General features: G+C 45.9%; 1 protein-coding gene across 28 annotated transcripts in view; it reads right to left on the bottom strand.

Moving 5' to 3' along the window:
- Cux1 (cut-like homeobox 1) overlaps positions 1–25,858 on the bottom strand; it is a 334,105-nt gene that overhangs the window by 144,329 nt on the left and 163,918 nt on the right. For 25 of the 28 annotated variants that reach the window (XR_010056362.1, XM_063270998.1, XM_063270996.1 and 22 more), the window contains one exon: positions 15,572–15,619. The exons of the other annotated variants lie outside the window; for them this stretch is intronic. Coding sequence is in view for 23 of the 25 variants with exons in the window: in XM_063270998.1 (XP_063127068.1) it covers positions 15,572–15,619 (48 nt within the window). In the remaining 2 variants the exon portion in view is untranslated. The remainder of the gene's footprint in view (positions 1–15,571; positions 15,620–25,858) is intronic. 28 annotated transcript variants of the gene reach the window in all.

The raw sequence follows: 25,858 nt of genomic DNA, 5'->3' as shown, positions 1-25,858 counted from the left end.
TTTATAAAAAGGGGTAACTTGGGGGCTGGGGAGGTAGCTCAGATGGCAAATATACAAGCATAGGACTTGAGTGTGATTCCTAGAACCTATATAAAAAAGCAGACATGGTGTGGCAGGTTTGTAATCCCAGTGCCGGGGAAGCCAAGACAGGAGGACTGTGGGGCTTACTGGCTCATCAGCCTAGCCTGTTTGCTGAGCACCAAGTCAGCAAGAGACCAAGTGAGAATCTTAGAAGAAAAGGATAGATGGATTCCGAGAAAGAACTCTTAGGATTGTTCTCGCATCCACACACTGCATATATACCCACCACATGGATACACCCTCCCTTCAAAAACACACATACACATTCACCCACATACAAACACACAATAAAATGAAAAAAATTAAAAAGAATAAGAAACATTGGCATGTGAAAAATGGTTATTCCCTCCCCCTATTAAAAATAGCTAGCCCACCAAGGGCCAATAGCCCATAACCCCTCCCGTGTTTTGATGTACCTTGATGTGCCCATTTCTCCAACTTTTGACTCTATCACAGCCTTCCCCTTTGTGTCAATTAGCTAACTGCATCAGATTGTGAGGCGAGCTCCAATAGTGAACTGATGCAGTATCACTGCCTGCTTTAGAATAAAAACTAAGCAAACTTTTTGCCCCATGTGCTTGGGGTCATGGCCTACTCTTTCCAGGTTACACACACACACACACACACACACACACACACACACACACACACCCCTATCTTGCAACAGACACTCAGACACTCTCGGAGAGAATGTCACTGACAAAGGAAGCCTGTGCTGCCTCCACACAAGGAATGTCATCCACCACTACCTTGTTCTTCAAAAGCAGCCTGCCAGCCCTGTTCACACACTCATCTAGTCCTTCAGTCTCAGGACTATGAGGCACTCATGTCTAGTGTTTAAGCCACTTGACAGCACCAGGAAACTAATTCCATAGCTCTGAGCTCTTCTTCCTTCAACCCTTCCACAAATGTGACCAAGTTCAAATCCAGTCCCAAGTCAACAAGGGTAGGCAGTGGGCAGTCTAAGAAGTATATAGTTAAGTTCTTTTTTCCTTCTTTCTTTCCTTCTAGGACAACATCTCAAGTAGCGCGGGCTACTTTCGAATTCACTATGTAGCTGGGGATGACCTTGAACTCCCCATCTTGCCTCCTAGGTATGTGTTCCCATTCCAGTTTTTTCAGAGTAGGGGGTCAAACAAACCCTCTAAGTAAAATAAGCGATTTCATGGAGAGCATGTATAAATGCTCTACCAGTAGAGCCACATCCCAGTCCATGAGGTTTAAGGGAGGCTGAATTTCTAGCTAAGGCTGCCAGCTCCCTGGCAAACCTTACCAAACTGTCTGGAATGATCAGTACATTGAGAAGTCTGACAGCATCTCTCGTGATCCCTTTCTGCCTCCTTCCCAGGGCTGCTGCCCTGAAATATGCTCTAGCCCCCACCTCATTCTTCCGGTGGTGGCTGTTCTTGTTCACCGTTCATCACCAGTGAGCCACTGCCGCTCTGTCTCCAGGCTTTCACCTGAGCCCTCTCAGGCACATCCAGGCAAGGCAATGTCTCTGCCAAAGTTGGCTTCCTCCACTCAGTCCAGACTTCCCTCCGGCTGGCAGAGCTCCAGGGAAGAGCAGGGTTGGAAGTAGGTGCCAGAACTTTGGGGCTGGCTGCTTGACCAGAACTGCCAGCAGCTAGAGGTGACAAACTTCACCTGCCAGGGCTGAGCAAGCAAGTGACCTAACATAGTCAAGTGACCTAACACAGTATCCAACACAGTGGAGAAGCAAGTGACATTGACTTGGTTCCCCGTAGGAGCAAGCCTGCAGGTGTCTATGAAAGGAAAGAACCCTTTATCATTCAAAAAGGGAGGCAGAAAGGAACCCGGCCCATCCTTATCTGTCTGTCAAAACGTGCCTAGGCAGTGGCAAACTGGAGCATGGCAGTTCTTTGGGAGAGATAGGAAGGGAGACTGTAAAATCTGGCTCCCAGGTTATACCTAAAGGCTCCTTGGTTTTCAATCTATCTACTGTTTCCACCCCATAATAGCAAAATGAACAAGAGGAAAGGACAGAGGTACACTGTGATGGCAGGACTGGGCTGGAACATGAGAACACACAGGCTCTGGCCACCTGTAAAAACTGTCCTGCTCCACGAGCTTCCTCTTCTGTTTGGGGCTCGCCTCCTGCCACACCTCCCCCTCCAGCCACACCCAGTCACTCCCTGTTCCTGAGAGTACCAAGCAATTTCCACTCAGCCTGGAAGGCGCCTCATTGGAATGCTCTGCTGATGTCTGGGGCTGGGCTCAGATCCACCTATAAATTGAGGTCACTCCCACCAGCATAGGGGATCAGACTGTCGCTATCAGGCTACAGACCAGACTCCCCTCCTCGGGAAGATTCCAAAGGACTATTTCTGCTGCAGCTCCTATATTCTTTCTGAGAATGGAAACCCACACTCAGTGAAGGTTTTCACAGTTTGGGAGTTTGTCTTCACATCTCTGAAGCTGGCTAATGTGGAGAGGGCTGCCTGTGCAGGAGCACCTGTTTTTCGGGACACAGTGTAATGATAGCCTTGGGCTGTCCACAACCAATGGAAACACTTTCCCACCACACACATCTAGGCAGCTTTCTACAAATGAGCCTCCCTGTCGACCTCCTGCAACATGACCACAGGCTTCCCCTATACATTTCCTCTTTCTGTCTTCTCATTTTCAGTCAAGGCCTCATGTAGCCCAGGCTGGCCTTGAATCTGACATGTGGGCAGGTATGCTGTTGGATTTTTGAGCCCCGCCCCCTCCATTGCAGGAATGCTGACATCATAGGTCTACAGTAAGTACAGGTGATGGCTTTGTGCATGCTAGACTGGGGTGTACTCACCGAGCCATGGGCCTAGTCTGTTACTATATTTGACAACTCGAGCCTGTGTTGAAGACTGTATTTAATATTGGATGATACTAGTGCAAGAGGAGAAAGAAATGTAACATTTCCAGAGTAATCCCTCTATGATGCCGGCTTAACTTAGGGAGCTATGATTCTTTTATTCCAAAGTTGACAGGGAACTGAAGTTCCAAAACTTATATAGAGATGGCAAGTTAATTTCTATAGCAGTAGCAGGAATGGCTTTTTCCAGGATCCTGGGCATGGTGGCACACCTCTGCTACCCCAGCACCTGGGACTGGGAGGCAGAAGGAGTTCAAGACCATCCTTGCCACCATGTTGAACTGAAAATCATTTTTTTCTTTTATTGGATAGTTTATGGATTTACATTTCAAATGTTATCCCCTTTCTTGGATGCCTCTCCAGAACCCCCCTATCCAGTCCCACCTCCTCCTGCGTCTATGAGGGTGCTCCCCCTCCCACCCACCTAGTCCCACCTCACTGCCCTGGCATTCTCCTAGACTGGGGAATCGAGGCTTCACAGAACCAAAGGCCTCTCCTCCTATTGATACCAGATAATGCCATCCTCTGATACATATGTGGCTGGAGCCATGGGTCCTTCCATGTGTATTCTTTGGTTGGTGGTTTAGTGCCTGGGAGCTCTGGGGGTGGGGGAAGTGGGGAGGGGTCTGGTTGGTTGATATTGTTGTTCTATGGGGTTGCAATCCCTTCATCTCCTTCAGTCCTTTCTCTAACTCCTCCACTGGGGACCTTGTTCTCAGTTCAAAGGTTGGCTGTGAGTATCCATCTCTGTATTTGTCAGACTCTGGCAGAGCCTCTCAGGAGACAGCTCTAACAGGCTCCTGTCAGCATGTACTTCTTGGCATCCACAATAGTGTCTGGGTTTGGTGTCTGTATATGGGATGGATCCCCAGGTGAGCCAGTCTCTGGATGGCTTTTTCTTCAGTCTCTGCTCCATATTTCCTTTAGACAGGAGCCATTCTGGGTTAAAAATTTGGAGATGTGTGGGTGGCCCCATCCCCCAACCGGGGGCCTTGCCTAGCCTCTGGATATGGTCTCTACAGGTTCTCCCTCCTTTGTTGGGCATTTCAGCTAATCTCATCCCTTTTGGTCATGGGAGCCTCTTGCTTTCCTGACATCTGGGACTTGCTGGTGGCTACCCCATCCCCCATTGCTACACACCTCTGTTCAAATTCCTGACCTTCTGTATATATATCATCCCTGTTGCCTCCCATACCTGATCCTGACCCTCCTTTTTCCCCCTCCCCCTCCGCTCTTCCTCCCAAGTCCCTCCCACCCTCTACCTCTGCTCTGACCTCACCCTTACCCACTTCATTCTCCGTGGCTAAAAGAGTGGGAGGAGGCTCACAACCCCACCAGCAGGCCAGCACCCACCCCTTCTTCCTTCCCAACATCTTTTACTTCAGGAAAACCATGGGAGTATTTTGTTTCCCCTTCTAAGAAGGACTGAAGCATCCACATTTTGGACTTCATTCTTCTTGAGGAAAAGTCAGTGTCTCTGTCTCTATCTCTCTCTGTGTCTCTGTCTCTGTCTCTGTCTCTCTCTGTCTCTGTCTCTCTCTCTCTCTCTCTCTCTCTCTCTCTCTCTCTCGTTTATTGAATGTGGAGGTCAGAGAGCATTATACAGGAGTCAGGGCTCTCCCTCCATTATGTAGATTTGGAGGATCAAATTCAGGTCGTTAGGCTTGCTGGCAAGTGCCATTACTGTCTGAGCCAACTTGCCAGTCCAACTCATCTACCTTTGGATGAGGAAAGTGTGCGTTAGTAAAAATCTGAAAGAAGATGTAGCCACGGAGAATGAAGTGGGTAAGGGTGTGGTCAGAGCAGAGGTGTGGGCAAATGGCAGAGGAAGAAGAACGAGGATAGTCAGACTGATAATTAACATTTGGGGGGCCTTTAAGTTGCCACTGACTTCCATTTTCAGCACAAGACTGTAGGGCTGTGAGACTGGAAGATTAGCTGTCTGCCATTTCCCTAAAGCTCAACCAGAGCGGAGAGGTAGGCTGAGAGGTCAGGTCACGCACACCAGCAGGCTAGGAACAGAGGTCGGAAGGCCCAGCTGCCCGTGTCACGCATTAGCCCTTCTCACGCATTAGCTCATGCACTCTTTCATCCCCACCTAAAAGAGTGGGAGGAGGCTCACAATCCCACCAGCAGGCCAGCGCCCGCCCCTTCTTCCTTCCCAACATCTTTTACTTCAGGAAAACCATGGGAGAGACGCAGAGAAGTATTCCCAGAGAGGGAATGGCTGCCTAAGGTAATGAAATAGTTGGTGGACTGCTGGCTCCGTATACATAAATCCCTGGGTTCTATCCCCTGTACCTTATAAACTGGTCACAGTGGTACAAGACTGTAATCTTAGCATGTCCTTAATCCCAGCACTTGGGACATATAGGCAGGCAAATCTCTTGAGTTCAAGATCAGCCTGGTCTACAAAACAAGTACGAGAATAGCCAGGGCTACAAAGAGAGACTGTCCCAAAAAACAAAGACAAAACAAAACAAAACAAAAACCCTAACAATTTCTGGGGCTGGAGAGACAGTGTTTTCCTGAGAAAGCATGAGTTATGAAAATCTTAATGCCAGGCAGGGAAAACCTCCCTATAAATTGTTGGTCAGGGGAAGATACCCCTCCACACACACACACACACACACACACACACACACACACACACACACACACACACAAAACACAGGCTACATTCTATTCCTTAGCCATCCACTATATCTAGATAGTGTGACCCTAGCGATGAAGACAGAACCTATTTTAGCTGCAAGACATGGAGCTCCCTCCGGGCTGGACCACTATCGAAGTGCCAAAGGTGTTATACAGGATGCTGAGGAGAAAGTCATCAACGGACTTATGCTGTCATACTCCATGCAAACCCCAATACCACTAACGTGCTACGCAAGATGTGCCTACTTGTGTAATTACGACATGACAATTCTCCGGCTGGATTTGAGGCTTGCTCCACAGGAAGGAATTCATGCCTGGCACTGTAAACCTGATGTAAAGCCCATGGCTTGGGAGGTTGCAGACCCTAATGAGGTATCTTCTACTGTGGTTTGCCAAATTGCCTTTTAAATATTTATCTTTATACCCATAGATTAGTGCAGCAGTAGACTGGTCAGAAGAGCATCTTTGGGCAGTAGGCGGCAGTCAATCGATGCAGAGGCTCATAACTGTTGAGTGCTCAGCCCTAAACAAGACTATGTACAAAGCCCTCCAATGAGAGCAAGAGACAGGAAGCGTGCTACGAAACGCTGTCTTCTAGATATGATTTATGAACTCAGAGCAGCTATGGTGACCGCGAAAGATCAAGCCAGCCAATATTCCATCATGGACGAGGGATGGGCTTATAAGGCTCCACCCCCAGCTGAAGAGCTATTGACAGTTGATGGCTTCTGAGGGAGGGAGAGTCATTTTTCTTTGGGCCTAGGGCTGATGTAAGTTGCCCATGCTCCATAGGATAGCCCCATATGCACTTGAATGGCACTTACTGGATTCTATGTACATAACAACCAAAAGAGGACTTAATAGAAGGAGAGGGAAGTTTTAAGGGTCTGGGAGAGAGAAGCAAAGAAGTGCAGGCCGACAGGAACCGGATGTAGATCTCTCCTGGGAGACACAGCCAGAATACAGCAAATACATAGGCGAATGCCATCATTAAACCACTGAACTGAGAATGGGACCCCCGTTGAAGGAATCAGAGAAAGAACTGGAAGAGCTTGAAGGGGCTTGAGACCCCATATGAACAACAATGTCAAGCAACCAGAGCTTCCAGGGACTAAACCACTACCTAAAGACTATACATGGACTGACCCTGGACTCTGACCTCATAGGTAGCAATGAATATCCTAGTAAGAGCACCAGTGGAAGGGGAAGCCCTGGGTCCTGCCAAGACTGAACACCCAGTGAACGTGATTGTTGGGGGGGGGGCAGTAATGAGGGGAAGATGGGGAGGGGAACACCCATAAAGAAGGGGAGGGGGAGGGGTTAGGGGGATGTTGGCCCAGAAACCAGGAAAGGGAATAACACTCGAAATGTAAATAAGAAATACCCAAGTTAATAAAGATTAAAAAAAAAGGGTCTGGGAGAGAATGGGAGGGTATAGATTTGATGATGTTAAGATACATTGCAAAGCTGAGCATAGCGATATAAGCCTTGCCTTGAATCCCAGCACTCAGGAGGTAGAGGGAAGCAGATCTCTGTGAGTTCTAGGTCAGCCAAAGCTTCACAGTGAGAGGCCCTTTCTCAAACACAAATGAAAAATGAGTTGCAGGCCATCCCCGACTCAATGGTGAGATGATGTCAACAATAACAATAGCAACAACAATAATAATATACATTGTAAACATATATGAATTGTTAATAGAAAAACTAAAAGAAGGAAGTATAGAATTTACTCTGAAAACCATAAGACATTGTAGGAAGAAATGAATTAATTGGAGGTCTTGGCTGAATTGAAGACAGTACTGTAACAATGGCGATGGCCACAAAGCTGAGTTACAGATTCAACGCACTTCATTCCAAATCCTAGCTGGCTTCATTGCTGAAAGTGAAAGACTGATCCTGAAATCTGTGTGGAAATGCAAGGGCACATACATATATACATACATACATACATACATACATACATACATACATACAATAAAATAAACATAAAAAATAAATAAAATCTAGAAACTGAAAAAGTTGGAAGATTCGTACTTCCCAATTGAAAAATTACTACAAACCATGTTTACCAAGACTGTGGCATTGGTGTAAGGAAAATAATATAGACTACATCATGATGTTTGACAAGAACAATTAGACTATCCAATGGCAGAAAGCTTGCTTTAATTCTGGAAGTGCTAGAGACTGAACTCATGACTTCACATATGCTAGGCAGGGGCTCTCCCACTGAGCACGGCCCCAGCCACATCTTTAAGTTCATTCTGGGAACCTAACATTTTAGTCATTTGATTCTTGATGTCAATCTCATAAATAAAATTTTGAGCCAATGAGACAGTAAGAAAATCTAATGTACATGCAGATGTAGCTTTTCGAAAGGAAAATCTGTAAAACACCAGGCATGCTGGTCATTGAAGTTTTCCCATGTTTGAGCAAATCTATGTGACTAGTATTAATTTTAAGTAATTAAACTAATTAACTAATTTAATTTTAATGAAGCGGAAGTAGTTTAGGCTTATAGGGGAAGTAGTATCAGTTTATTTTTATACCACACGGTTTCCTTTCCTTCCCCATCTTCTCACTGTCCTTCCCTGCCATGCTCCACTCCAGAACAGTTTCTTACAGCCCAGGCCGACCTGGAATTCCTTAAGTAGTTGAAGATGTCCTTGGACTTCTGATCCTCTTGCTTCTACCACACGGGAGCTGGGATCATAGGCTGCCAGCATGCCGAGTTTATAAATACTGTCTCTAATTCTCACCCAAATCTATTCCACTGAGCCCTCATGTTCATCATCTGAGGTAGCAGAGGCACTGAGACGTCAGCTGACTTGGCCAATGTCAAAGTCAAAGGCATCAGATCTTAAAAATTCTTAACTTAAGGCCTACTAATCTTATCCTGATATTCCTGAATTGGGTTAAATACAGAAGCTGACAGAGGATAAAGACTTCTTATTAACAGAATGTTTTAATTTATATAGCAGAGGTGTTTTCTCCATCCAAGCACTTCCTTCCTTCCTTCCTTCCTTCCTTCCCTCCTTCCTTCCTTCCTTCCCTCCCCATCTGTCTGTCTATAATTTTGGTCGACTTGGTATATGCTAAAATCACCTATGAAGGAAGCTCAACTGAGGAAACACCGCTATAAGACTGGCCTGTAGGGGAGACTGTGGGGCACTTAATTGCCTGGAAGGACACAGTCTACCATGGATGCTGCCACCACGGGGCATTTGACCCTGGGTTCTATAAGACAGGCTGAACAAGCCACAGAGAGCAAGCCAGTAAGCAACACTCCTCCATGGTTTCTGCCTACAGGTTCCTTCCTTGGTTTCCTGCCATGGCTTCCCTTTATGATGGCCTGCAAGCTGTAAATGAGACCCTTCCTCTCCATGTTCTTTTTTTCATGGTGGTTGCCATAGTAATAGAAAACAAACTATAACAGCATTGCTCTACTTGATCCATGCATCCTTGCTAATCCCCATCCATTCAATTTCACATTTATTTCATTTCATGTCCTCTATAAACCCACCCAACCCATCTAACCACTCATTCACTTAACTATCCATCCACCCATCCCATTATCGACCAAATCTTCACTCAACCCCACCCATCCGTCACCCTCCATCTGTTTTATCATCCCTCGTCATCCCATTTCATCCATTCATCTATCCAAGCACCCAACCACTTCTTCCATTAACTCTTCCAATCCATCCTTCTGCCCTACCCACCCCATCATCTATCCTATTCAGTCTGACTACTCTCTCGCATAGTAATCCATCGACACTCCTCATCTGTCCATCTATCTTTACCTACGTCTGTCACCCATCTACCCATCCATCCTCACCCATATAAATTCATCTATCCATTCCACTGAACAATATCCATCCACCTCACTCACCAATCCATCAACCAATCAACTCTTCGTCCAACCACAGCCATCTATCTATTTACTCCTCTTCCTTTATTTAGTGAGGGCCTACTATGCACTAAGCACTGTGTAACATGGGGACACAGGTCTCACTAATCATTAAACTCCATGAAAACAGTGAGTGCATTAATCTGTCATTACATATCAAGGTCAAATTCAGCTATGGTTTGGCACATAAATATCACTGTACTAAAAAAAAAAAAATAAGCAGACCTTGTCTTTGAGAAGCTCAGAGTCTAGACAAAAGACTGGCATTAAGAGTTGTGACTTGGTGAGGCAGGGTTACAACTCCACTCTGAACTGAGCAGGGGTAGGGCTGGGTGAGACTTGCTTAGCTGTCAGAATCACTAAGTAATAAAGAGTGATTTCCACATGATAAAGGAACTGAAGTAAAAGAGACATGTCCCAAGGTGCCAGTGAGTGCCACAGTTTCCCTGGGTGCTGACATGGGTCTCTTTCTTTCTTTCTTTCTTTTTTTTTTTTTCTTTTTTTCAGAGCTGGGGACCGAACCCAGGGCCTTGCGCTCGCTAGGCAAGCGCTCTACCGCTGAGCTAAATCCCCAACCCCCTGACATGGGTCTCTAGATCACACAGGACCTGCTTTTCTTGCCTTGGGCACTGGCATCTGTTGCCTGAAATTCTGAGAGAACACCACCAATATTTCATTACCCTCCCCCATGCTTTTGAAGCTCTCTTTTGTCTGTTTCCACCAGTTTGGACTGATTCAACAAAACTCAGGCATCTCCTATATGACTGGCTCTGGGATACACCAGAGCCCCTGAACGTCCTCCTGGAGGAGCAGGGCCGGCCCTCACTTAACTCCAGGCACACGGAGGCTACCAGGTGCCTGTTAGGCAGCTGGGAGCCAGTTGCACAGGGATTTCCCAGCTCAGAGGCCAAATGACAGCTGGGTAGAGCACACCCACTTGGGTCCCCACTGTAAACATCCAAGAAATCTAGTGATGGCTACCGAGAGGACGTTAAAAATAATTACCCTCTGAAAATATTAGATTTGCTCTGGATTGTTCATTACACACAATGGTTTAATAGGGCTTTTATTGAATAGCTGCAGAGCTCTGGGCCGAAATCAATTTGCCTTCCACGCGGAATTTTGATGTGTGCTGTTGACTTCCCCAACACGGAGCAATTTGTAATAGCTTTGGCTCGCTGTTGTTTTCAAAGCTCCCTGCTACATCACAAGCATTTATTTCTGACCACAAAATTACATTTATTCAACAGAAAGCAGCTCCGGGTCTTTAAGAGGTTAACTTCTGGAGTGCTTGGCTGCTCTCCAGCACTGAGGAGGAGCTCGGGCGCAGTGGCCCCCTGTACACAGGGGCGGCAGCGCCAGGCGGGCGGCCGTGATTAATAGAGTGTTGAGTGCGCGCCTTTCCACATGCGAGCTGCTCAGGCCCCGGCTCCCATAGATCATGGGCTCGGCCTCAACATATCTGACTAAAATTGAATTTGGCTTCTCTCTCAACCGTTCATTTCCTATGTTATGCAAGGTTATATCCTTTTCTGCATGAGCAGAGCTAAACCAGCTGCAGCTTCGGAGGGGAAAATGTGCTTTCAATTACAGCGCTGGCCCACTCGCCTCAGCGCAGTCCTGCGCTCCTCTAATTGAGCCATCACCCAGCCAACCTCCAGGAGGATCCTGTGCTGGTCAGGCTTTGGGGTTTTGTTTTAAGATCGTTAAAAATGCATCATGCCCATTGCCACCTTAACCACAATGGTGCCTTTACTACTGTAGAAAGGCCCAGAGTTGAGGGTGGTTGGGCTGGATAAGAAAGAGGTCTCTGGTGAAGGGCCAGAACAGGGGGCCACATAAGAGAGGGGGAGTCCCTGTGTTTTGTGCCTAAGATAATTTGTCTTCAACATGCCTTAATTCTCTCTACAGGCGCCTATTAAAGACACTAGCCTTAAACTTGTAGGTTGTTCTGAGATCCTTGATCCTTAAAAAAAATTATTGTGGTGGGCAGTGGTGGCACATGCCTTTAATTACAGCACTCTGGAGGCAGAGGCAGGCCCATCTCTGTGAGTTTGAGGCCATCCTGGTCCACAGAGTGAATTCTAGACCAGTCAAGGTAACACAGAGAAACCTTGTATTGATACACCACAACCACCACCACCACAACCACCCTGCAAAAAAACCAAAGAAGTTTTTGTGACAGGGTCCCGTGTGCCCAGTCTGGGCCTAAATTTGGTATGGGCTCAAGGATGGCTTTGAACTTCTGATCCTCATGTTTCTATCTCTGAAGTGCAGGAATTACACACTATGTAGCCCATTAGCTTGGGCCACATATGATCCCGTATAAAACAACAACAACAAAACACATACACACTTATAATAATTATAACATATATTATAAATGAAATATATTTTATTCAATAAATGTAGGCAGCTTTTTTGAAACAAGCTCTTACTACATAATTGAGGCTAGCTCTCCATTCACCCTGTATGCGGGCTGGCCTTGAACCCTGCACCCTCCTGTACCAGTTCTGGTCTTTATTTCTGAAAGGAAGCACTCACTAAGTGTGTAAACCTTCTCTTGCTCATTTGTCCTTTGTGACAGGGCTTCACCCATGAACCTTTTGAGGGTGGAGAGTTGAACATTATTACCACTTTCCTTCCTTGTCAGCATGTCTAAGCCTGTAGCCTTACCTGAAAACCCAAGTGTCCTTGGCAGACTAAAATTGATCATGGGCCTGGGACAGAGCTCAGCAAGGAATCTACCTCCTAGCATCCAAGGGTCCCTAGGTTCCATCCAGCATTTGGGAAGTGGGACTACAAATCCAAGGTCCCTCCTGGCTAGATGGTGAGCAAGTCAAACCTGGGCTACGTGATGCCCTGTCACAAACAACAAACAAACAAACAAGCAAGCAAAAGCCATGATTATTTTGTTCTGAAATAAATACCGCAAATGACAAGACCATGCTGGGGTCTTTTTAAAGACATCCCTGGGCTGGAGAGATGGCTCAGTGGTTAAGAGCACTGACTGTTCTTCCAGAGGTCCTGAGTTCAATTCCCAGCAACCACATGGTGGCTCACAACCATCTATAATCAGGTCTGGTGCCCTCTTCTGGCCTGCAGGCACATACACGCAGGCAGAAAGCTGTATGATGTATATATACATAATAAACAAACAAACAAATAAATAAATGTATGTTTAAAAAAAAAAAAAGACATCCCCATGCTGTCTCTTGTGGGTCTGTGCTGTAAGGGTGTAACAATATGCTGCAACATTCTTTTGGCCATAAACTCCATTTACGCAACCTGGGTTGCCATCCCTTGGTTTATTATTTTCAAAATTTTTGAATTTGTCTGCAGGTCCAGTTTAACTTTACTTACTATTTGTCTTCTTGGTGCTGGGGAACAAATCCAGGGTGCTATGAATCCCCTGAGAGGGTTCTACCACTGAGCCATAACCCCGCACCACACTGCCCCTCAATGGGTGATTCTCGGCAAGCATTCTGCCACAGGGCCATGGCCCTAGTTCTTGCTTGTAAAGAAAATTAATTTTAGCAGGTAGGTTTGATGACTCTTATTGGTTACACAGGCAATCTTCTGCAAGGTTAAAAAGGTTCTTTTTCTAGTTTGCTGGTTTCTAGTTTTTGTTTAACCACTTTCTAATTTAAAGTTATTTATTTTATTCATGCATGTGTGTGCCTGAGTATGTCTGTACACCACATGTATGCCTGGAGTCTGAGGAGGGGAGAAGAGAACTCTGGAGCCCCTGAAAAGGTAGGTATAGGTGGTGACAGCTGCCATGTGGGTGCTGGGTGCTGGGTACCAGACCGAGGCCCTCTCTGTAAGGGCAAGAATGCTCTTTACCATCTCTCCCGCCCTCACGGATGAGTTTCTTTTCCTTACAGTTAGTGAAATGGCAATTTTCCATACATCTGGTCATGTTATAAAGAACACTAATGCAATTTACTGCTGTTAAAGGAAACAGCATTTCAGGCTGTTAAATGAAATAGCCACGCCTACTGGCTTCCAGTGACTTGTCTTAGGGCTCTTGAATTCTCTATTTATAACTAAATAGGAATGACTGATTTTCCTTCGTGTTCTGTTCTTGTCTGATTCTGACATCAAAGTTATTGTAGCCTTGTTAGGAATTGTCCATTTTCCATTTTCTAATGGAGGTTTTCATCTATCCCATGACTGACTGACAGAATTCTCCCAGAGAGAACTGTGTGCACTGTATGTTGTACATTTGATGCTCCTACCATCAGGGCCATAGCAAGGGACCCTTAAGATTGAGCCTAAAGACAGATATTTCCCACAAAAGGAGCGTGGGAGTCACCATTCTCTCAGTCACTTCCTTTTGCATTTCCCAGACATTTGCATACAGCTCTACTCTAATCACATGTGCCCTGTGGTTGCAGGAGGGGCCAGAGTACATACACTGTGAGAGCTGGGACTCTACCTTATGTCACTACAGGGACATTGTTGCCCATTTGGGGCAAGACTTTTGGGGGTAGTGGCTGCTCTAGGGTCCCTCAGCGTTCTCAGCTATACTGTTTGGGAGCCCAATAAGCTCACTGGCTCCCATGTTGGACTCTGGCAGCATTCTCCTTGGTGATCTGTGAGGACGGTGATTCCTTGGTGAAGAAGGTATTCACTGTTAGGGAAAGCCATCTCTACAGTTGGTTCCTCTCTCTCTGTTCTGAGAAAGGTGTGTCCTGGAAGGTGCGAGGCCAGGGAGCGAGTCTTAGGGAGTACTAGTGTGGAACTTGGGGAAAAACTTTCTTAGGTAAAAATTCAAGGTGGGAATCCTGACGTAAGCAGCAACTTTCAAAAAGTACAACAGTATGAGTTCACAAAGGGAAAATAAACATTATTTAATCATAACTCAAAATAGATCAAAGAAGGAAACAGACATGAGCAAAGACAGCATCCTAAAGAAACATACTCAAGGTTGGCTCTTAAAAAAACCAAAACCCAAAACAAAACAAAAAACCAACTCACACAGTTGATAAATCATTTCAGTAATTTAAAAAAAGATTAAGATAATGTTAAGAATGAAAGCAGAGGGTTGGGGATTTAGCTCAGTGGTAGAGTGCTTGCCTAGCAAGCGCAAGGCCCTGGGTTCGGTCCCCAGCTCCGAAAAAAAAGAAAAAGAATGAAAGCAGAGAAACATGATAGCTTCAGCAAATTAGAAAGATTAAAGGTTTGGAGAGACAGCTCGGGTTAGTTAGGGGTAACGTGCTCCCGTAGAGGACCAGAGTTCCACTCCCAGTACCCGCACAGTGGCTCTCAACCATGTGTGACTCCATTTCCAGGGGATTTGACCTCTGCAGGTCCAAGGCGCTTAGTTTTCAAATAAAGGCTTGCCATATAGCATAGCCTGAGCCAGGACTCACTAGGTAGCCGAGAGAAAATTACACGAGTGCGTTGCCAGCCTGGCTGTGAGGGATTGTTTACATTTCTGTTGGTGTAGAACATGCTCCAAGTTGGATTGAACACTGAGGTTAACTCCCGCTCCCAATTAATTGTCTGGGCTTGTGAAACAGAAAATTAAGTACAGCAATCAATCAATCCAATTTCAACGTGAGTTAAGTTTGATGACTTTGCCATAATAATTACATGTAATCGTTATGATTATAAAATTTCAAACTTTTCAATCACAGACAACAGTTATTATCGGCTTCCTCTAAAGGCTTTTCTGATCTTCCTCCATCTGTGTGGGTGGGTGGGGCGTCCTGTCAGGTATCAGGGGAAGTGGGGCATGGAAGGGTGTTTCAGGAAGTAGGCGACTATGCTCTGGGGTTTCAAGCAATCAGTGACACTCATTCTCACTTCCATATCTTCTCAACAGGCCTCAACACACCTGCTTCCTGGCTGAGGAGGTGAGGAGCTGCCTTGTGTTCCTGCCGCCGTGCCTTCCCACCATGATGGACTGTGCACCCTCAGACTGTGAGCCACCAAGCCTTTCCTTCCTTAAGCTGCTTTGTAAAGGATTTTGTCACAGAAGTAAGAAGCGTAGCTAACACAGCAACAAAGCGTGGGATGAGGACAAGTGAACGTGCATGCGTACTCACCTCCCCTTGGAAGCTCTTGAGCAGTGGTGCTACCTGCTTGCGTAAATCCTGGGTGGAGCAGACGTCAGGAAACAGCCATTGGAGGAAAGAGAAGAGGGATACTGGTTAGGCTTCCTACAAAGGCTCTGTACAGATTATCACTACAGAAAGCCACAAAGCAAGACCCTGTCTTAAGACAAAATAGAGAACTTCTACTTATTCATGTGGTGTATGCATGTGTCCTCTTGGAGGTCAGGAGTTGAGTGTCTTCCTCAATCTTCTCCGCTTACTTTTTGAGGCAGTGTCTCTTGCTGGCCTGGAGCTTACAGATTCAGGGAAGCTGTCTCTGGCTATGGAAGCCACAGGGGTCTGCCTATTTCTACCTTCTAACATTGGGGTTACAAGCACATAGCTTTTATGTGGGAGTAGGGGATTGAACTCAGGTCCTCGTGTTCATATGTCAAGACACTTTACCCACTCCCTTACCCAGTTTCCTAAGGGCTGTCATTCATAGGTGTGTCACCTCCTTTGGAGAAGCCAATAGTTTTTGCTCCTCCACTGGATGATTCACTACATTTCTACACTAAGTTCAATGATAAAAAGCAATGAGATGCATTCATGGACTTTTTACCCTCCCACAAACATTGCAACCTGTAGAAGCTATTAGCCTCCAAGGATGTCCTGAGACCTGTGAATACATGAGTTGACACAGTAAAAGGACATTGCAGCTGTGATTATACTAACAATTGTGGGTCAGGGAGAGGATCCTGGGCCATGTAGGTAAGGCTAATGACATCAGACTGTCCAAGCAGAAACACAGGAGTCCATATAAGAGAGAATTAGAAAGGACTCAAATACAGAAGCAGAGATTGGGAAGATGAAGGATCCTGGCCATAGCACAAGCAGAGCCTGGCAGAGCTGGCACAGGCTGGAACCAGACCTTCCTAAGCTTTTGGAAGGAATGCAGCTTTTGCTGGCAACTCCATATCCATCTCGTAAATCTTGTTCTGGATCCCACCCCCCAGCAGTGTCAGATGATGTATTCCTGTTGTTTTCAGCTGATAGAAGCAACAGGGAATAAAATACTATTCAGTTCATCCACCACCACCCATTCCAGAAAGACTGGGTAAAGATCTAACAGTGAAGGGCAAAGATAAAACAAAGGACAACAGGAGAAAGATTTGTGTTTCTTGGGTTCCATCTGATTTTTGAAACAAGGTCTTGTGTAACTCAGGCTGGCCAGAAACATACTATGTAGCTTAGGATAATCTTAAATCTCTACTTCCCAAGTGCTGGAATTATACAGTCGTGTGTGTGTGTGTGTGTGTGTGTGTGTGTGTGTGTGTGTGTGTGTACACACATATGTGGGTGTGTATGTATGTATGTATGTATGTATGCAGACATATAAAGGTCAATTTATTAACTTATTATCTATGTGCACATATTTGCACCTGCATGTGTTTGTGTGCATCATGTGCATGCAGATGCCCATGAGGCCAGAAAGAGCATTTGAGGGTATTCGAGCTCTTGGAACTGCACACTTGTAATTCCAGCCCCTGGGGAAAAAAGAAGTTCAAGGAATAAAAGGAGCATTTATGGACAAAAATTCTGTGTGTGTGTTATATTTTACAAACACTTTACTATTAAGTCTTAGTATACTGGGTATTCGCCACGCGGTACATTTGGGAGGAAACGTCAGGCCTGGAGGCATGGAGTCTGCCACAGGTGGTTGACCATCGCGGGCAGCTCAGGTCGAGATGCATTTAACATTAGTATGCTCTTGTGAGGGAGGGTCAGGGACGGCAAGTCTCTACCCTGAGGGTCAGCGGGAGAGGTTGAAGAGTCTCTGAAGAACACTGAGAGAGCCAGGAGGATACTGAGCTAAACAAAGGGAGTTCCCGAGAGAAGGGTGCTGCTTCTACAGAAAGCTGCAAACCTAAGGACCAAGGAAAGACTGGATTTAGCAGCAGGGATTCTCTGGGGAACAGAGAGCAGCTGGGGTATAGGTTTGGAAGCTGCCACCGTAAATGTGTAGAATGTTTAGTTAAAGCACCAGGGGAGGATTGGGAGGAACAGGACCAGGCCCACAAGTGGTGGCTGAATGTCCAATCTGTGCTAGACACCAGCAGTTCTATCCTTTGCCCACTGACCCTATCAATACCACAGACTAGAATACTGAACAGAAGGATGTCCACAGCTTAGAAAGAGAAGGAAATTAAGCTAAAATCATGGAACTTGACAAATTAGGATCTGAACTCAGTCCCCTGTCTCTGTCTCTCTGTCTGTCTGTCTGTCTCTGTCTGTCTGTCTGTCTGTCTGTCTGTCTGTCTCTCTCTCTCTCTCTCTCTCACACACACACACACACACACACACACACACACACACACACACACACACACTGTCCTCTTCTGACCTCAAGGGCACCTGCATGCACATGACGCACATAAACACATGCAGGTGCAAATATGTAGACATAACTATAAAGGCTCAAATCACCATACATGTGGAAATGGCACTTGCAGTAGCCACAACATGTACTGATGGACACGTGTATGACACCCAGGTGGCTTACAAAAGGTAGGTATGGTGGCTCGTCCTTATAAACCCAGCATAAGGGAGGCTGATTCAGGAGGATCACAAGCTTAAGGCCAATCTGAGCTATACCAGTCACTTCCTCTCTTATACAGCCCCACTCTGAGGGCTAAGAGAGAAGCCGGGTGAGGTTACAGAATGACAGAAGGGAAGAGCCCAGAATCGGTGACCTCAACAGAGAAAAGGAAGAGGGGAGAGTTTCATGGTTCAGTGTGAACTCAAGCCAACGTAGCCCCTGGGCTCCCTAACCTTCTCTCTTGGTACAAGGTTGGCTTCATGAGAAAACCAACTGTCCGAAGCAAAAAGGTGACAGAATTCTCTCTGCAGCCTATAACAAGATTCCAGGAAGGCCCAAGAGCTGCCTCTCACGGCAGGCGTGTCACAACCCCTTTTTAATTATTTCCTTTTGGCTTGTCTGTTTGAGACAGGATCTCACTGGTCTTGAACTCAATGTAACTGAGGATGACCTTGAACTCCCTCCCTCTGCCTCCTGAATGCTGAGATTACAAACCATGCCCAGCTGATGTGATCTGGGGGATGGAATCCAGGCTTTGCCAACTGGGCCACAACCCCAATCCCTGAAGCAACCTTTTTGATATTAAAGCCAGATGTGCATCTGTCTGCACACAAGTGCATGTGCACTCTACTCCCCCATGCACACTCTACTCCCCAAGGCTGACAAGAAAAAGAACCGACTACATATTCACACAGCACACACATACCAACACAGATGCACTTCAAGCCACCAGCTAAAAGACTCATTCTAATTTTATTTCTTGGCAGTTTGAGAAATGCCTTATCTCAATCTGCCGCCTGCAAATATTATCTGGTTTGTTACTAAACTGAGGAGAGAGATTCAAAGCTGCTCAGTTCTGGCCCACGGGACTCTGTCGCTATCAGTTAGCATGGACAGGAAATGATCTATCCTCGTTTCAGAGCACGGTGCCCTTTGCATTCTAGACAGCCACTGAAACCACAGTCTCTACCGCTTCTGGTCCTGGGTCACCGTCGATGCACACCCTTCGTGACAACTGCCAACTGAAGAGAGGAGGGGTTTGAGTTGATTGAAACCACACTAGAAAGAGTTATAACCTGGTAGCTGACACATGCTTTAAAAGTCCTAACAATAGAGTTGAACGCTTAATTGAGTCATGGGGTTTCCCTGGTATCAATTTTGTTCCATCTTGTACCAATCACTGAACAAGAAGCAAAACGTATCTTAATCACAGAAAGTGAGGTCCTTACGGGTGGGGAGATGGTTCAGTCTGTTTGTGGCTTGCTGTGCCACCATGAGGCCCTGAATTTGATCTCTAGCACCTTGGTATAAAGGGGGCACGGGGCACATTGGGCTACCAGTCAAGCTGAATCAGTGAGCCCCACATGCTAGTTAGAGACTTTGTCTGAAAAAGCAAGGTGGAAACGTCCCAAGAAATGCCATGAGGTTGACCTCTGATCTCTACACCCATGCCCTCCTACAACCAAACAAATGGCACGCACACAGTAAATACACTTTAAATTAGGAGGAAGTGATGCCTTGCGGTGATTACTATCAAATGTCTGCTGGAAAAGGCCAAGATGTTTGGTTTGTCCCTCTCTTCTGAGTATGCAACAAAAAGGTGATATTGCCAGAGCCACTTCTACGTAGAGACGATTTTCATTATTCTGGGCTGGAGGGCTGGCTCATCAGTGAAGAGGACACGTTGCCCTTACAGATGATCTAGGTTCAATTCCCAGCACCCATACGATGGCTTAAACCATTTGTAACTCTAGTCCCAGGGAATCTGAAGCCCTCTTCTGATTTCTGTGGGTATCAGTCACGCACATACATACATACATACATACATACATACATACATACATGCACATAAAACACATACATTAATAACATAAATAAATCTTCAAAAAAAAAAAAGGTGCTACAGTCAGTCCCTCTGACTTAAAAAGAAGAGCCTTGTACGCATCTCTCTGCTCCCACCCATCATGCGTCATGCTTAGGTGCCATCTCTGGATCTGGATTTGCCTTGCGCAGGATGGGGCTCGCCGCTTTCTTTGTCTTAATTTCAGTTCACCTTTTCTTCCTGTGTCTTGGTTGTGAAAAGCTGGGGTGGAGCTTACCGTGAGTGAAAATGGTAGACTGATTTATTTATACAAAGGACCCTCAGAAATGTTCAGATTGGGAGGTGACATGTCACATAGAGACACATATTCCCTATATGAAGTATTCATTATCTAAACCTCAAAGCAAGAAAATTCTTAGTCAGCATGGTGGTATGGATCTGTAGTACCAACACTGGGGAGGCACAAATGGGCAGAGTCTAGCCGGCCTACCCTATTTGGAGATCTCTGGCCCAGTATGACGCCTTATATCAAAAACAAGGTAGATAGCTCCCGTGGCTGCCCACTGACCTTCATATGCACATGAATGGTAACTCCAAACACACGCATACACACACCCCACAAAGGAAATTCTGACTGGAAAGTGTCTTCGAGAGTCAGGAGATGGCAGGTAAAGAAGCCTGCTGTCAAGTCTGAGGTCCTAAGTTCAACTTCAGAGCTTGTAGTATGGCAGTAAAAAATGAACTCCTACCAGTTCTCTGATCTTTGCACACACACAGAAACACAGACACAGGTACACTACAGCTCCCATATGTAAATTTAAAAAACAACAATCTGAAAATGTCTTGAGTGTGTCCAAAGCAATTTTGAAAACTCATTTTTATAGGCTGAGCAGTGGTAGCGCACCTTTAGTTCCAACGCTTGGGAGGCAGAGGCAGGCAGATCTCTGTGAGTGAGTTCAAGGCCAGCCTGGTCTACAGAGTGAATTCCTGACAGCCAGGATGTGGATGCTTTGATTGCACATTATCTTTGCACCACCTGTCCTTGGTACCTCAGGAGGCCAGAAGAGGGCATCAAATCCCCTAAAACTGAAGTTAAATACAGTTGTTAGCTGCCATGTGGGTGCCGGGACTTGAAGCCAGGTCTGTGGAAGAGCAGCCATTGCTTTTAAATGCTAAGGCAACTTTTCACCCCCAAAGTACATTTTTATATCAAATATGTGTTAAAACTGACACCATCAAATGCAAGACACACTGCTACTCTAAACTGCAGGGAGAGAAACAAGCACTTTTATATCTGATTGTTCATTATCATATTCACCCCGCATCTGAAGTGGACAAAACACATTTGAAAACATAAGTATTACAGCTAACAAAACAGTAGTCACTTGAAAATAAAATAGAGTGAGAATAATAGGCCTCAAGTTGTTGCTTTAAAAAAAAAAGAAAAAGAAAAAACTACACAGGAGCTCCTATCTTAGGAACCATGTGGTATCTTATAAAAGGGGTCTTTCAAGATACATACTATGGTATTTGTGAATGAAATATATATATGACTTTCCTTTAAGCTGATTTATGGGGAGCAATGAGGGATGAGACCAGAGGAGAGGAGAGGTGGGTGACTGTCATAACTGCTGTGATGAGTCTCAAGGGGGCAGTACATTCACCGGGTCTTTTGAATATTTGAAATAAGTCAACATGTGTCTCTCCAAGACTTAAGTGTTACACCTTCTCCTGCACAATCACTGAACTGACTGAGAGAAAGAGGAGGGTGGTCAGGGATGCCCTTTGAAGCCATAGCCTTTGAACTCGTCCGTGGAAACTGCAAGTTGTCGAGTTCTCCTAGAATGTCAGAGGTAGTTATGCCGTCCTACACCAGGATCACCGTCCTGCTTGTCCTGCCTACCTATGGGGACTCATATCGGTGTGAGGGCTTTCCACCGAGCTAGGGAAGTGCTGAGGTTTGCTAGAAAGCTCTCTGGTAAAGAGTGGCAGTTGAAGAGTTGCTCACCAATACTTGGTGAACAATTCACTTAAACCAGGCATGGTCGTTTGTTTACACTACAATGGCTTACATTACATTACAAACCTGTAATCCAAGGACTAGGGAAGCTGAGGGTTGGTAGTCGAAAGTTTGAGGTCAGCCTCAAAGAAAAAAAGAAAAGAAAGAAGGAAAGAAAGACAGACAGATAGACAGACAGACATAGTGCTTGGGGATGCAGCTTATTTGATACAATGCTTGCCTAACAAGTGCAAAGCTCTGGGTTTGCTTTCCAGCACCATAGTTCAGGTGTGGTGCAGATATGCAATCCAGCACTCAGGATGTGGAGTCAGGAGGACCAGATTGAGGCCATCTATAATACTGAAATATCTAAGCCCAGCCTGAGCTACAGGAGACTTTGTCTTTTAAAAAAGGGGGTGGGGTGGGGAACGAAAAAAGGGATGGGAAAAGGAGAGGGGGAAGGGAATTCGCAGTCAGTTTACTAGGAGTCTCTGCTCCCCAGAACCCCAGCTTCTCAAGAGAACACTGAGAAGCTGAGAGAGGAGAGAGAAACAGCTGAAGCATCTTCTACCACTGGGTTCTCCTGTCCTCTGAAAAGTGGCCAAGGGTGTAGGTCTAAGCTCTCCTGGACCCTTACAGATCAGGCCTCCTTCCAGTGCCTGACACATGGTCTCCAGGCTCTGTTCCTCTATTCTGAGTAGCACATGCCTGGCAGCTGTTCTAAGACCCTGTTGCTGTCTCCAGTGCCATCTGACTTCTGAGTCAAACTGCACAGGGGTTGCCGAGAAGGAACTTTCTAGAAAAGAAGGAAGGAGTAGGGTTCTAGTATCTGCCCCAGTGGACAGTGGATCAATCAATCCTACAGCTCTTTTAAAATACAGAAAGCACAGCTAGGGATGGAGCTCAGTTGAAAGAGTACCTGTCTAAGGCACATGCTGTCCCCAGGCCACATAAGCCAGGCGTGATGGCGCCTGCCTATAAACCCAGCACTTGGAGGGGTTCCCTCCATGAGGTGAACCTAGGTGGAGGCAGGAAGATCAACAGCTCATAGTGAGCACCAGACCAGCATGGGATACACAAAACTCTGTCATTACAAAAAAGAAGAAAGAGGAGGAAGAGGAGGAGGAGGAAGAGGAGGAAAAGGAGGAAGAGGAGGAGGAAGATGAAGAGGAGGAGGAAGAGGAAGAGGAGGAGGAGGAAATAGAGGAAAGGGAAGAAGAGGAAGGAGGAGGAGGAGGGAGGAGGAGGAGGAAGGGGAAGAGGAAGGAGGAGAAATAAAGGAAGGGGAAGAAGAGGAGGAGGAGGAGAAAGAGGAGGAAGAAGAGGAGGAGGAGGAGGAGGAGGAGGAAAAGGAGGGAGAGGAGGAGGAAGAAGATGAAGAGGAGGAGGAGGAACACAAAAACCCAGATTCTAGAAGACTTCGATGCTAGGTAGGGGCAACTAATTTTTTTTTAAAATGTAGACATTTCCTTGTACAGTTTCATTTCAGAAATCTGCATTTAGTATTTATAAACCCAAGAAAGCAGAGTACAAAGTTAGTATGACCCTCTAACAAAAGTATAGGGAAAGTAACAGCAAATCATTCTCCCTTCCTAAAAAGTTAACGACGAAACTGTCCACTCCCTATGTTCTCCTTCCTAGGTCTCCTCCTCCTTCTCCTCCTTGTGAGTGTGTGTAGGGGTCTTGTGTAGCTCATACTGGCCTCCAACTTATGATCCTCCTGTTTCTGAGTGCTGAGGTTACAGGTCTGAACCGCTAAACACTAATAAATCAGCTGCTTTCTTGAGGTGTAAGCCATCAGTACTCACAACAGCCTTCAGGAATATCTGCCCAATTCATGAAGATGCAGAGCATCACAGTTTGCTGTGAAGGGAAATCAGCCCCAGGCTCTGGTTCCTGGTGTCATGTATGGCACCTGTGATTCCCCTTCACTAACAGCAAAGAACCCAGACCAGGTGTGAAGCCTGTGTCTTCCCCAGGCTCTCTCCCAGGATCCTTTGAGACAGGGCCTGCTGCTGACTCAGGCTGTGAGCTCCGGGAGTCCTCCCAGCCATGTCCACTGAGCTCAGGGGCTGCAGGCATGAGCCGTCACAGCCAACTTTTTACCATGGATTCCAGAGACACAACTCAGGTCCTCATGCTTGCATGAAGCACTTTACCAACTGAGCCATCGCCTCAGCCTCCAGGTGTGAGGTTCTTGGTACTTCGATTGCGGAGTTCAAGTTAAAGAGAGGTTGGTGGGAAGGGAAGTTTCCCTTTGTTCCAGGATGCAGGACCTTTCACCTCTCATCTCATCATCTGAAGGTGAATGGCGTGGCTATTGACAGGTTTCAAGCTTTTGGCTGCTTTTATAGATGAACACATGCCCTCTCCAGTCTCTGGGAGATGGAGGAGTGGTTTTAAATGCATTTAAACTGGGGTGTTAAATAAAAAAAAAAAAATCTCTATACAACAGCATCCAGTATGGCCTGGCAGCGTCTCAGAGAATTTAGTTCACAGATTTGCAAAAATTCCATTAGCTTTAATTATTTATCAGCAGTCGAGTTAGATTACGGTTCTTGACCTATTTTCATAGTGGATGGGCCACCCAGCGATGGAATAGATGAATAGTCTTTTTCCTAAACTGAAATAAAAGAAACCTACTTTAAAGAAGGAAAGAAAACCCAAACATGTAATTACCATGATGCAGACCCTGCCACATTGCCTTTGTCTGGGGATAAAATGTACATCTTTGGAGGTTTTGGTTATTAAATAAGATTATCTTGAAAAGGAGAAACTCACTCATGCTATAATTTCTTTCCATTTCCATTTCTTTGCTCCATTTAAAGCATCCTGTGTCCTGGTAGAATGTCTCCAATGTGACTGAGGTGCCGCAGCACTGCCCCAACGACACTGGGTGAGAGGAGGGCCAGCTTCCGAGAGCCACACAGTGACTGGAGGTGTGGGCTCCAGTGGGTAAGTGGCTAAAGTCAGCGAGGGACAAAAAGGACAGTGACACCAAGTTCCCGAGCAACAGCAGCTCTGCCACACTCCCTGCCTGACAAAGGTCATTTGTGTCCAATTCACAAGCCAGGTCTGAGGGAAACAGATCAAGAAGGGGCTGCTTCCCAGTGGGCATGGGTCACACTGCAACAGAATGACTGCTGGGTGCATGGCAGCTGCTTGGCCGATTGCAGAACCCAAACATTGGGCAGCAAAGGTGTGCTGAGGTCAGCGGTTCTCAACTTTGTGGGTTGTGACACTTTGGCCAAACCTCTATCTCCAGAAATATTTACATTACAATTCATAACAGTAGCAAAATTAGTTATGAAGTAGCAGCAAAAATAATGTTATGGTTGGGGGTCACCATACCTTGAGGAACTGTATCAAAGGGTGACAGCATTAGGAAGGTTGAGAACCACTGGGTTAGGTAGTGTCTGGAGAATTCTGGGTTCCAGACCTTACAGTAGGCCCAGTAGGTTGAAACTACCTGCTACTTTGCCATTTCTGCACATTTTCTGCAAAGCAGAGTTTCCTAGAAATTCTAATATCCCTATTCCAATGCTGTTACAAACGTTTATATTCATCTCTAGCATGGTCAACACCGATGGAACGTCCTCTCCCTCCTTCCCTCACTCCCTCTCTCCCTCTTTTTAAAGACACTATCTTGATAAGGCTCGTGCAAGACTCAAGCACACTATTTATTTAAGATCACTGAAGATCACTTGGACCTCCTGATGCTGCTGTCTCCCATCCCAACTGCAGGTGTGCACCGCCATGCACGATTATGGAACTCTGAGCGTTGTGCATGTTAGGCAAGCACTCTAACTGAGCTAAATCCTATCCCCTATTTTTTTCAATTTAAAGAAAACAAAATGCTAAGAAATGGCTATGCCTTCT

Source organism: Rattus norvegicus, chromosome 12, assembly GCF_036323735.1.
Source record: "Rattus norvegicus strain BN/NHsdMcwi chromosome 12, GRCr8, whole genome shotgun sequence".
Taxonomy (NCBI): Eukaryota; Metazoa; Chordata; class Mammalia; order Rodentia; family Muridae; genus Rattus; species Rattus norvegicus.
Note: the sequence above shows the minus strand (reverse complement) of the source record. Positions and strands in the feature narration are given on the sequence as shown.